The following is a 13888-nucleotide window of genomic DNA, read 5'->3' as shown; positions in this document are numbered from 1 at the left end:
AACAAGCTTTTCCAAGATCCCATAGCTAGTAAGTGACGGAACTAGGATGCGAGCATGTCTTTCGACTTCCAATATGGTGCTCATCCCACTGTGCAGCAGCTGCCTATATCTAAGAGGCCAGGCCCTTATCGCTTTCCAGAGTTGTCACCTTAGAATAGGTCATCATTACTTTACACTTATGTTACTACAAGTATGGCTGCCATAAAGATACTCAATGCATGCTATTTAAACTATCCAAAATAGTTTTTACTTATTAAAACATCACTAAATCAAATTGCTACTGTTATAATCCCACATATTTATCGTTATTCCCCATGCTTTCCCTTCTCCTGAAATGTTCCTTGCAGGTCTACCTGACAAAGTGTAATACTTTGAAGTCCCAGGCATTATCTTTTCAAGTTCCAAGCTGAAAAACCTATGATCCTAACTGTATCTCTCCCAATCTCTCCAAGAGTTTTATGTATCCATATACACCATAGAATCACATACGTGGCCATTGGTTGACCTAGAATAACTCCTTAGTTTCTACAGAAACTTACTTCAGAACCCAAAGTGATGCCCTATGACTTCTAAGCCTTAGTTTTTTGCACTATATACATTGGTTTCAGTAAGTGAATCTTGCAAATTAGCAGAATTGTACTATGCAGTAGTATTACATTAGGCATATAATTATTTTATTAATTTTGATAGGCAAATGCAGAGGTGAGGAAGTCAAGTCAAAGCCTCTCTTTTTATGTTTTAACACCATTTAATGCTTACATTTAAAAGAATAATAATAATAGAAGACAGTACCTCAGAATCCCAAGGTGATTCTACACCGTCCTCTTCTCCTAATCCTAATGCTGACATCAGATCTATGAAATATAGTCACAGATACGTTAATGAGAAGATTTATTACAATGAATTTTAAATACATATACAAGTCTATTTCCATTCATGAACACTTCAATAAAATAAAAGCAATAGCAGAAAACAATTTCAGAGGGTTGAAGCATTTTCAGCAAGAAAAAGTTGGTAGTAGTTGGGATATTTATGAAGAAAGATAGCAAAAAAAATACTTAAAAGAAACAGATATCAAATTTGGATCTACACGCTTCACATTTTTTTATTCTAGCATTTAAGCATAAAAAAATTCACATATATTCACTAACTTACCACTTCTATTATCTTTGTGTGCTCCCTCAACAGAAATCAAATTGTCATTATTTGTTTGCTCTTGTGGAGTACTTTGAATAATATCAATACCATTTTCTTTTTTCCCAGTTGCTGACTTTGTTGTTTCTTCCTATAAAAGCAAAACAAAACAAAATCCAACTTCAGAAAACATCACATTCGTTCACTTGCTCACTTGGTCAGTCAGTAAGACAACCAACATTTACTGGATCTATCAAATCAGAGGCATTATCCTGGGAGAAGCGGGAAATATAAGTAAAAGAGATTCTAATAGAGTAGAGCTACATGAAAACACAAGGAACAGAGAAGCAGCAGCCACTAGTTCTAGAACCAACGAGAATCAAGTACAGTAGCACAGGGGAGAGAAAAGTCAGGTGCTATCTGGGAAGCTCAGGAGAGGCTGCAGACATAGGGCTGGATCTCGAAAGACAGATACAGCACAGTGGGAGCATGTGAAGGGCATTCTAGAAAGGGGAGCGTGAGCAGAAGGTATGAAACAACATAATACGTGAGGGGAATACAGTAATGTGGTAAAACTAGAACCACTTATTGAGAATAGGATGGAGATAAAACTGGAGAATCAGAACCAAACACAAAGGCAAGTGTCGTGTGAGCAGGTGAACTTTATCCTTCACGCAAATGGGGACCCACCACATGAGCAGAGGAGTTACATCATCACAAATATATTTTAGAAAGGTCACTCTGGCAGCAATGTAAAGAGGAACATAAGGGGAGCAAAACTAGAAAAGAGTATTTCAAGATTAGAGGTGAGAAAGTTAGTTACAGCAATAAATTTTAATTTTGGGAATATTATAGTAATAAGCATTTTTAAGTTGAATGAAAATATTTAATATTTAATAGTAAAACATCAATACAAGACTCCTTTTTTTTTGTGTGAGGAAGATTGGCCCTGAGCTAACATCTGTTGCCAATCTTCCTCTTTTTGCTTGACCAAGACACTTGCTGAGCTAACATCTAGGCCAATCTTCCTCTATTTTATATGCGGGACACTGTCACAGCATGGCTTGATGAGTGGTGCATAGGTCCATGCTCAGAATCCAAACACGCAAATCCTGGGCCACCAAAGTGGAGTGCACAAACTTAACTGCTACCCCACTGGGCTGGCCCCCACAAGACTCCTTTTTAAAACTTAATTTTAAAAAGACAAGTTTTAAGTTGTAGAAGAGAAATACTTATGTGATTACAGAATTATGATGTATTTTTAAGTACTAATATGATGTAAGAAAGAAATATAAAACTCTATTTTAAAATTCACATGGTTTTCCCATTCCCCTGTGAACTGCATACTAATAGCTCTAATTTCCTATCTACACCATATAGGATGGTAATTAAAGATCAGAGAAAGGATCTAGTATTTTAAAATTAGTAAAACTAAGCTTATCTAAGTTGAAGATGTCAAAGTCTTCAAATACAGCTCTGATGATCAGGCAGGACCCAATATTCCTGGGGAAGAAATGGACTAGTAGAAACAAGTAGTTTCTACTAGGAAAAAAATCCTAAGTTGCGATTTCATTCATTTAATATATACGTATATGTCCATTACATGCAGATTAATACTAGGAAAAGATAAATCAGAATAAATACATCAGAAAAATAATTTTTTTTTCTTTAAGAGTACTACAGCTTAAAATTTAATGGACAGATTAAGAACCTCATTTTCATAAGCAGAAATTTTAATTTTAATAAAACATTAAGTACATACCAAACAGTAAGTTAGAAACCATAAGAAACAGAAGGGCCAAAAATTCACAATTCATAATAAACTTGGTAAGGCCTAAAACAATTTCTTTGCATTATCAATGGACAAAGATTTTGCTTGATTAAACATAAGATATCACTTTATTAAACTTAGAAGTGAGAATTAAAGAAAAAAAATAAATTCAAATTAAAACTTTGATGACCAAAAAAAGGATAAAGATTAAATTTTCTTTCACTTCTTCATAAAAATTAGCTAGAAATCATTCAAAAGAGTCTGAGTACTTTTTCATTACCAGGTTTTCTTTTCTTAATTTGCATTTAAAATAATTTCTATCATATTTTATAATACAGAGGAATTCCTTCTCTCAATTAACTCTACTATTTCTGTTGTGTTTTATAATAATCTGTCTCATCGTGACTCTCTTATTCAATCTTTATATTCATCTTGCCCTTCTGAAATAGATTCTTCCCCTTTCTCCCCCACCCATCTTCATATTCATCCAGCTGTTCTTTCTAGTTGCTTTTTAATCCTTTTCTTCCAAAACGGCATACCTAGGAACTGTTTATTCCCACCAACCTTTATAAATCTCAATCCTGTACTTACATCCCTCTTGTTATTATACCTGTTTTCTATCATGATCTTGAGGACTTCCATTTCTTTCTTAAGATCATTTTCATCATTATAAGGATCAGGGGGATGGTATGTGAAAAAACATGGGGAAAAAAGTTTTTTTAAAAAAACAACAAAACAAAAGAACTTACCTTTGTAAGATCAAGGTCTGCAAAAGACCTCACAGTAGGTTTTAGAAGAGGTTCAGGTGACGGAAAGGCAGGAGGAGAAAAGCCCTGGACTTTGATTGATGGTTTGGGAAGAGTTTCAACCACATCTTCATTTTCACTATCAGAATTATCGTCCTCAAATAGCATTGTATTTTCCGGTCTCACAGTACCACGTTTTGCTTCTACTACAGCAAAAACAATGTAAAGAGTACATGAAAATATCTGTAATTTCAAATCAATGAATACACAAAAATGAACAGTCTTCAAATAGCTTACTGTTTTTCTTGGATTGCTGAAAAGCAGTCATTAGCTTTGTTAAGCTTGGTTTTGGGACATTCTAGAAAAAAAATAACAACTTTAAGAATAACAAGTATCAAATTGGATAAAACAATTATAATATTGCCCATCACTATATGATCTAACACAAAGAGCACAGGCTTTGGAGTCATTCAGATGCAGGTTCAAATCTCAGTCCAGCCATTTACTAACCTACATCTTCTCACAGGGTGAAGATTACGAGAGATGACATAGGAAGCCCTAATATGTTACTTCCTTTACCCATAATTGATTATTATACAAATACTATAATGTCCATGACATTATTTTCTTTACTAAAATAACCTAAAACAAAAATTTATCCTGAGGTAGGTTAAATTATTATTGAAAATATTAACATTAAGAAACTTAAACTATTTGTTATATTTTGAAATGTGTTTGCACCAATATTTGCATGAATTATCTCTTTTGGGGGGAAATATGATAGTTTAGTTTTTAGTAGTATCTTGTTTAGATGGGTTGGAATCACACACAGTATAAGTTGTTTCTATTCTGTTTGTCAAAAAGTTAAAGACAAATGATTGTTTAATCTAGCGCCTTCTAAGAAAGAGGAAAAGAAAGAAAAAAGAATAAACCTGTGGGGCCATGATTCATGAATGAAAGCCACACACATACTAAATAGAAAGCCATATATGTCGACAAAGATGACAGAGAGAGAAACACTGAAAGAACAGACAGTGAAGAAATGTTTTCCACAAGGAAAAAATTAGCCAAGGGTAAATCATAAAAATAAATGGTGGAGAAGAAGAAAGGAAAAAAATGAGTCATGATCAGTCAATCAAGTACGAGCTTAAGACAAGGAAAACGTTAAGTAAAATAAGGTATGTGAAGAAACATACATATGTATTTCAGTATATGTAACTATATATATATCAGTAATATGTCAGTATTATTAGGACTGTACTAGGATCTGTCCATAGGACAGCCCTAATCATACTGATTTATATTACTCTATAATTACTTGTTTATAAATACTACTGCAATAAAGAGTTTAATTTTGTCACTACAAAATAAGTCATTCAATTAGTTGAACATGGTCATCTTCACTACCTGAAAACTGTAAATTATTACTAGACAGAAAGAAAAATAGAGACAGAAATGTTCCTAACACATCTTTCCACCTGAAGAAAGACTTGGTAATCAGAATTCTAAGGAGAAACATAGCTTGAAAAGATAGACAGTTAGCCCTCTGTATCCACATGTTCCACATCCACAGATTCAACCAACCTCGGATCATGTACAGTACTATGTTTATGATCCATGGTAGGTTGAATCTTGGATGCAGACTACCGGATACGACTAAGGGACTTGAGCATCCATGGATTTTGATATCCGCAGGGGTCCTGGAATCAATCCCACGAGATATCAAAAGATATTACAATGCTTCATACATGCAAGACCTACTCTAGGTGCTCCAGGATATGCACAATTATGCTTCCTAACCCCCAGCAGCTGACAGTGATGCAAGGGCTTTACAATGAATATTTAAATAACTATAATACAAAACACCTGAAATTTTAGAATGTGACAGAAGGACTTCGAGTAGGTATTTTTAAAAACTATAATAAAAAATTCCTGAATTTTGAAGTGTTACCATATAGTTATTAAGAGTCTCTGTTTCTCGAATTGGTTGTTTTAGGCAAAACACGTATTTTCAATCAGATGAAGAGTTTTAAATATACTACTCTTAATGGAATGATTTAGAAAACACAGTGTAATCCCTCTATAATATACATTTTGAGAAAGAATTTAACTTGCTAGATTTCTACAATTTTTAATATTATTTCAGTCCAAATGCAGAACCAAGGATAGAAACAGAGAAAAAAACCTCTTTCCTAACAACTACATGATACCAAAATAAAAAGTGTCCAAGAAGAAAAAGCTATACGATACATACTATATAGTTTTGGAACTGAAAGGCATCAGGGAAATTCCCTGATTATTAGAATACGTAATTGGACCCATTAAAGATTTCATTTAGGCCTGAGTATTATAAACGTCCTGTTAGTATGATTTAAAAGTCACAGTGAAAATCCTTATCCCTGACCACATTTCCTATTTCCTCCATTGTGGGAAAGCTTCTCCCAATATAATCTTCCTGTCTCTAGATATGTTCCAGCTCATTCTCTTCTTCAGCCGCCTTCAGTATTTATCAGAGTAAAAAAAACAGACAACTAGTCCTATTTCTATCAAACGGTTTGCTCTGACCAACTTTCCATAACAAACAAAAAACGATGATAGGTGGACCCTGCTAATCTTTAAGAGTAAATACCACACAAAACTCAATTCTGAGCAGGAAAATTAATTTCATGAGACAGTACTTTACCTTGGTATCAAAGTCTAAGTCTTCATCATCCGATGTAGGCCATGAATCATCAATGCCAGCTTTGTCGGAAAGCCTTTAGAGCAAGAATATACAACAAAAACAAGTGAGTTCACTGCTGTAAAAATACAAGAACAACAAAAACTCAAGTGAAAGGTTGGCTATCTATATATTAAATGAGGTTTCTTGATATAACTAAAATGTGCCTTCTTCTTTAAAAAAACTTTCAATTATCTATTTCTGCCTCCACATCTGCCCACCTATGAAACATCCAATGAAGACCACTCTAAGTTCCCATAACAAAGAGTGACAGCCAATACACAGGCAGAGCTTGAGAATAATTGGTTTTCACCAAAAGTCCTGAAGGCTGAATTGAAAATCTAATTAATGGCTGACATATTTTGCTACCTGAACTGGAACAAACCTGATGACCTAAACAAGGCAGAAGGGTACACTGTCCCTTCTCCACTACCTGTCCCTGGTTCAAAGACTAATCTATGTCAGTCAAAAATGCCAGTCTTGGTTCTTCAGGATGGAAAGCACTTATTAAGGTGACCCCATTCCTTACTTTTGCCCTAAAACAGTTCAGGGCATTCCCTGAAATGTTTGAGTTAAATGTACAAAAGTCAAAGAACAAATTTACACGTTGTTAGTTGGAATACTATTCCCACAGAGATTAAAACATTAAAAATTATAAAGTCCAAATATTTTTGCCATATGGGTCCTCCTCATGTCGGTCCACATAAACCAGCAAGCCCTTAGACACCTTCATAGGCCCCCAGAAACCACGGAGGGAGACTGCTATAAAAGCAGAGTTCCGGTAGTGGTGCCTCTATGGCCCTTGTGCTGTCTAAATAGCTTCCTTCTTATGGCTTCCCGCTCCCAGCTTGCTCCTCTGCAGGGCTCCCTGACAGTCTCCAACCTTCAAATCTTCAGACTCCTGAAACAAGGATGGGCTCAAATGACCAAGAGTAGGAGCTGTCTATTTCCCTGCTCCTGGAAAACAAGCTAAATGGAGTCAGTTGTCCACTCCCAACATAGGCATGTCGCCAACTACCCAACTGAAGCCCCATGACTGATTCGACAGCCAGTCCTACCCCTGCCCAACCCTACATGAACATGGAAAGGACAACAGTGAACTGGGAAACGAAGTGGAGAGGAGAAGACACCTGCCTTGGGCCATAGACTTATGTAGCGCAGCAATCTCCAGTCCCCTAGGACTTGAGGGGATCAAAGCCACCTTCTGGAAGTTGGGGTGGAGGTAGCTGATACCACATTCTTATTTGCTATAAAAAGAATCTTCCCAGTGGCTCAAATTATTTCAATACCTTTTGATAGAAACTTTGAAGTTTGCCAGTTCCTCCAATTAAACAAACAATCAAAAAAGCAACCTGTCCAGGACTCCCTTGAACCCTCTATTTTAACCACGCCTTTCTAGACAACTCCCAACATCCTGTGTCCTTCATTCCTGTAATTTATCTTTATCTAACTTGTCATAAACCCCAATATTCTCATCTCTTTTCTCCTGTCTGATCTCTGATCTTTTTTCTAAAACCCTTATTCCTAGCCTAACCCAGTGTTCCTCTTAAAACTTGGCTCCCCCTGCTAACGTCATTCTTACCTCCTTCCACTGCAATCACCAGAACCACTCCCCATGTTCCTACTATTAAAACACTCACCTACAGTATGATAAAGAAGGAAGAGTACTGGGTTTAGAAACCTGAATTTAAGTCTCATTTCTCCCACTTACTTTATTCAAATAAGTCACTTTAATCTCTTTGAGTTTCAAATTCTCCACGTGAACAACCACTTGGCCAGGATATTAAATATAGGATGAAGTACTAGAGGGTGTTTTGATTAATTAATCTCTAAGATTCCTTAAAGTCCTGAAATTCTATGTGCTTTTGGTTCTGTCTATAGAAAAATGGAGAATACTTAACTGGCAGAAGTGGAAAAAATAATAGAACAAGAAAAACAGCAAATAAAGCAGAGAAGAAAGTAAAAAATCAAGAGAAGATTATGGAAAAGTCATAGAAGAAGAAAAAAAGACTCTAGGAAAAAAGAAAAACTTCACAAAACTAGGCAAGGGTATTAGCCTCAAGGGAAAACCAGACCGGAAAGCAGTAAGTAGAGAAATCATTTAGAAATATTCTCTAAATAGATGCTGAATTTAATTAACGTAATATGGTCTATATGTAGATATTCTTCCCTTACAGAAAAATAATTCATCTCAAGAAGAGTAGATCTCATTATACCTAAGACTTGCCTGATTAGGTCTTGCTTATGTAAAACCTATGGTTCTGTGGCCATAGCTTACCTTTGATGGTAAAAACAAGGTACTAGTTACTACTTCAAATATATTAGGACAAATACTTGGACAAACCAAGTTTCTTAGGGAAAGTCTAGATCAGAGTTAATATTAAGACATAACTAAATCTGACTTTCTGAGTTGATCTGATTGGGATCTATCTCTTGATCCCAGTGCTACACAGGTACCTGCCAAGCTACGCTGAGGGACAAGAGGATGGACTGCAGAGCCAGGCAGGCTAACGGGTCAGTCACTTGTTAACTATGGAATCACGGGCTGATTATTCAACCTCCCTGAACCACAGGTGCCTAATTAATAAAAAGTAGACTAAAACAGCACAGCTACATTGCAAAGCTATTGTGAAGACTCCATGAGATAACCAATGTCAAGCAAAGATATAGTGTCTAGCCCAGAGTAAAAGACTCAATAAACGCTAGTTGCTTTTCTCTGTATTCCCCTAGTTAACAAATAATTTTTAAAAATCCATAAAATCCTACCTGCTTAAAGAGTATTCTTCAGAACTCTCATCCACTATTCAAGAAAAAAGTGAAACACATTTTAAATCAACAAGAGAAAAATACAGAATTGTAAAAGTATAAGACTGATGCTTTGTTAGAAAGCATTCCTTTGGGACCGCACCTGGAGACTACACTAGAGTGAATATTAATTACACCATTGGTAGGCAATCAATGCATTAGGAACTCTTACTTCCCCTCCTTTATATATATCAAATTCAAGAAAAGAAGAATCAGATTTATCAAAATTTGATACTGCAAGTGAACTGCTATTTACAATGACCATAATCCTAACTAAACCCTACTGGACTCTCAGAAAATTGTTTTAGGGAATCATTATCACAAATTGACAATGTCAAACTTAAACAGCATGATTTTTCTGGACTTCCGGCACTAGGAGCAGTCAGAAGAGAGTAAACTTATTTTGCTGTGACACAACACAATCTCTCTAGCTATTTGGTTGAGACTATCCAGTTTAGGATGAAACATCCTGTCACAAGCAAGCTCAGTCTACAGGCTCTGTACTTTGCAGCATGGCAAAACACAGGAAACACTCTCTCTGCCCTTTACTTCCAGTTGCAAGATAAGTATGAAGGACTTTGTGATTCCAGGTTTATAAAGTATAACCTCTTGAGATTGTCTCCTTCCATTGCTAGGGAGTCTATCCAGACCCACCTCTTAGAGCAGGATGGTCCAAACAGTTAATGGTATGTTAATGTCATTTTTCTCAACCGTCCCCATAATGTGGCAAATGTCTATAAATACCATGCTTTTTCAGCTTGAAAGGCACATGTCACCAGATCCCATGCTGATGAACAACAACAAAAAACCCGACAAAGGACAGAGAACATCTTGAATGACTACATTCAATTATCTTGGAATTTTAATTTTTTAAACATTCAAAAAGATAGCCACTGTGTGATTTCAACTATACAACATTCAGGAAAAGGTAAAACTATGCAGACAGTAAAAACATCAATGACTGTCAAGGGTTAAGGAGAAGGGAGGGACGAACAGGCAGAGCACAGAGGATTTTTAGGGCAGTGACACTATTCTGTATAATACTACAATGGTGGATACATGTCACCATACATTTGTCAAAACCCATAAAATGTACAACACCAAGACTGAACCCTAATGTAAACTATGGACTTCGGGTGACAATGATGAGTCAACGTAGGTTCATCAGTTGTAATAAATGTACCACTGTGGTGCAGGATGTTGACAATGGGGGATGCTGTAAATGTATGGGAACATGAGGTATATAGGAACTCTCTGTACTTTCCACTCAGTTTTGCTGTGAACTTAAAACTACTCTAAAAATAAGGCTTACTAATTTAAAAGGGAAAAAGGTATCACTGAACCTGCTATTCTCATATATTAATATATAAATGCTATTTTCAAGACACAGTCACCTTGAAAATCAAGATAAAGATCAAAGTAACAGAATACGGGTATTATTTCCCCAACTGAAGTATGAAATACATAAAGCAAATCATTTTAATTGTATACTCAGGTAAGAAAATAATTGATGAATATGACTGAATATCTTGTTTTATAATTATCAAGAGGTTTAGCACAATATGAAGCAAAACTAGATCATCCATATAATTAAGACAATTTTATTCTAATTTTAAATCAGAAATTATTATGCTTATTTTATCTAAGAATTATACTAAAAGATTAATCAGATAAAAAGGACAGATTATAATTACCTAATATTGCCACAGTAATTTATGTACAAATATCTGTTAAATATTCACCAAGTCAAAAAAGTAACCAGCACTGCAATTTAATATGGATGATGCAACTGAAACCAGTACCATGTTATATCACCATATTACTTGTTATTAAAATAAAATTTTAAGACAACACCAAAAACTAAATCAAGGCTATAACTGCTGTGCAGAAAAGATTTCATTAGGAAGACTGAGACTGCTGTCCTTAGAAAGTCCATCTTGAATGGCTGGCCCCTGGTTGGTGTCTGGGAACCTGGATTTGGGGAGTGTTCCCACCATTCCCTAACTGGTAAGAGTGGCACATTGTGCCTAAACTGTTCGTACAAACAATGCTGTTTATGCTGAACAGCTGCTGTCCTTTGGGAAATCTGGAATTCTGGTACATGCTAGGGAGAGGATGCCTAGGTGACTAGCATGCAATAAAAACCTCGAGTACTGAGTCTCTAATGAGACTTTGGTCCCATAGACAACAGTTCCTGTGTGTTGTCACATCTGATGCTGGAGGCGTTCAGCACATCCTGGTAACTCCAGAGGGAGAGGACTCCTAGAAGCTTGTGCCTGGTTTCCTCCAGACTCTGCTCCATACATCTTTTCTCTTTACTGATTTTGCTTTCACTGTAATAAATCACAGGCATGAGTACAACTGGATGCTGAGTCCTGTGAGTTATTCTAGTGAATAATCAAAGCTGGGCGTGGTTTGGGGAACCTCTGACACAACTACATTATGTGAAATTTTTATTATTTGGGTTAATGTGTTATACACGATTACAGTCAGAAGGTTATTTCACAGAATATCTTTCCTTCAATCTGTTTTTCTTGATATTTGCCTTGGAGATTCCTGTATTTCTATATCCATTTAAATAAAGGCATAAAAGGGATAAATGAAATGATGTCAGAAAATAACGTCAAACAAGCAACAACCCTATTTTAATCTGAATAGAAAACACAGAATCCTGATGACTGACAATATACTCTATAGTATGAAAGTTCCTATAAAGAAAATGAAAAGATCAAACAATTTTCTCCAACTAAGCAAGGTTTAACTTCTTTGTATAATAGTTATGAATCAAGCAGTTACCTGGAATAATTATAGAAAAATATACACCTATCATATATAGTATAATAAGATACTACTGATTGTAGAGTTCTTTTTATTTATCTCTAATTTTTTTCTTAATTTCTCAAAAAACTAAAAATATAGCTCACTATTCAATGCAGTTGTTGACAGAACAAGTCAAAAAGTAAAAAAATTGCATCCAAAACGTAGGACGAGTTATCCACTCCAACATGAAAACAGTGGATCTGATCATTAAGGATCAAGAGAACTTTTAACTAATTTGGGGGGGGGGGAGTAAGTTATCTTATACATAGAAAGTTAAAAAGTGTGGTAAATCTTAACTGACCACATATTCTAATTTAGCCACAGATTATCAATTTCTAAAAAAATATATAACACCATAAAAGCATTTCAGCCAGCCCTGGTGGTCTAAGAGGTTAAGATTCGGTGTTCTCATTGCCTCTGCCTGGGCTCATTTCCAGTGAGGGAACCACACCACTTGTTCATCAGCCATCACATTGTGGTGGCTGCGTGTTGCTGTGATGCTGAAAGCTCTGCCACCGGTATTTCAAATACCAGTAAGGTCCACCCACGGTGGACAGGTTTCAGTGGAGCTTCTAGACTAAGACAGACTAGGAAGAAGGACCTAGCCACCCACTTCTGAAATAATTGGCCATGAAAACCCTAGGAACAGGAGCAGAGCACTGTCTGGTATGGCACTGGAAAGTGAGAGGACGGCATAAAAAGACTGGGCAGGGTTCTGCCTGCTGTACACAGGGTCGCTGGAATCAATGGCACTAACAACAACAAAAAAAATGCACTTCAAATTAAAACTATGCCAGACAAAATTTAATTTATATTTGACAGTATAATATCAGAGACACTTTTAAATCTTGGCAGACTATCATCAGTTAACAGTGTCACTGTGGTACAGATATAAAGAAGTTTAGCATAAGAAACTAACAGAGGGGCCCACCTGGTGGCACAGCAGTTAAGTTCGCACATTCTGCTTTGGCAGGCTGGGGTTTGGCAGTTCAGATCCCGGGTGCAGACCTATGCACTGGTTGTCGAGCCATGCTGTGGCAGGCATTCCATGTATAATGTTGAGGAAGATGGGCATGGATGTTAGCTCAGGGCCAATCTTCCTCAGCAATAAGAGGAGGATTGGTGGCAGATGTTAGCTCAAGGGCTAATCATCTTCTTCTTCAAAAAAAATCCACTAACACAATATGAGATAAACTTTAGGTTAAGTACCCAATTACCTTAAAGGAAACATACAGATCTGTCAAACATACACATGTTAGAAATATATTCTAACAACTGTCAATTCCAAGACAATTTTCCTTAGAGATGAAATTCAGAAGGCAGCAGTAAAAGCAGAGATATTAGAAGGCGGCAAATAAAGAGAATCAAGAGAGGCAGCACTAACAAAAACAGTCAGGTACTGACTTTTTTACTGACATCATTAGAACTCCCAAACCATTGAGAACTAGTATATTCAGCATATCACCTTATATTTTCACCTTGGTATTATATTAGTCTTCTGCAATAAAATATTTAAAAGATGTAGTTTTTCCAAACTGCTGGTCTGTAAACTATTTCTGATCAAAATTTAAAACTCTGTCAAAACATGCCTATGACATGATTCCATATCAGAGGTAGGATCTAACAGTGTTTTCCAGTTGTTGCTGCCAGATTTTTGTTTCAGTATTCATCCAGGGAGCTGATGAAGGACTTGAGAAAAACTCAGGTATTTCCACAAGAAGCAGGTAAGAAAGACAATCCTTTTCCTCACACTTGACTCCTACTTTTGACAATTCTGGAAAAATGTTGGCAAGTGCACTCACCAGTCTATGCCAATTTTCCCTGAACCTGTGTGGGTAGGTGGTGCCATTACAAAAAAATAGGCAGGACTTTGGAGATGTGATGTGTTTTCCA

The 13888-nt window shown here is 36.1% G+C and overlaps 1 protein-coding gene across 50 annotated transcripts in view; it reads right to left on the bottom strand.

Moving 5' to 3' along the window:
• Nucleotides 1-13888, bottom strand: part of ANKRD26 (ankyrin repeat domain containing 26) — an 88021-nt gene that overhangs the window by 56301 nt on the left and 17832 nt on the right. For all 50 annotated transcript variants that reach the window (XM_070600915.1, XM_070600917.1, XM_070600916.1 and 47 more), the window contains 6 exons: nucleotides 9137-9170; nucleotides 6335-6407; nucleotides 3949-4009; nucleotides 3655-3857; nucleotides 1156-1285; nucleotides 793-854 (listed from right to left, as the gene is read on the bottom strand). In XM_070600915.1, coding sequence (XP_070457016.1) covers nucleotides 793-854; nucleotides 1156-1285; nucleotides 3655-3857; nucleotides 3949-4009; nucleotides 6335-6407; nucleotides 9137-9170 — 563 coding nt within the window. The remainder of the gene's footprint in view (nucleotides 1-792; nucleotides 855-1155; nucleotides 1286-3654; nucleotides 3858-3948; nucleotides 4010-6334; nucleotides 6408-9136; nucleotides 9171-13888) is intronic.

This window comes from Equus przewalskii, chromosome 30 (genome assembly GCF_037783145.1).
Source record: "Equus przewalskii isolate Varuska chromosome 30, EquPr2, whole genome shotgun sequence".
Taxonomy (NCBI): domain Eukaryota; kingdom Metazoa; phylum Chordata; class Mammalia; order Perissodactyla; family Equidae; genus Equus; species Equus przewalskii.
Note: the sequence above shows the minus strand (reverse complement) of the source record. Positions and strands in the feature narration are given on the sequence as shown.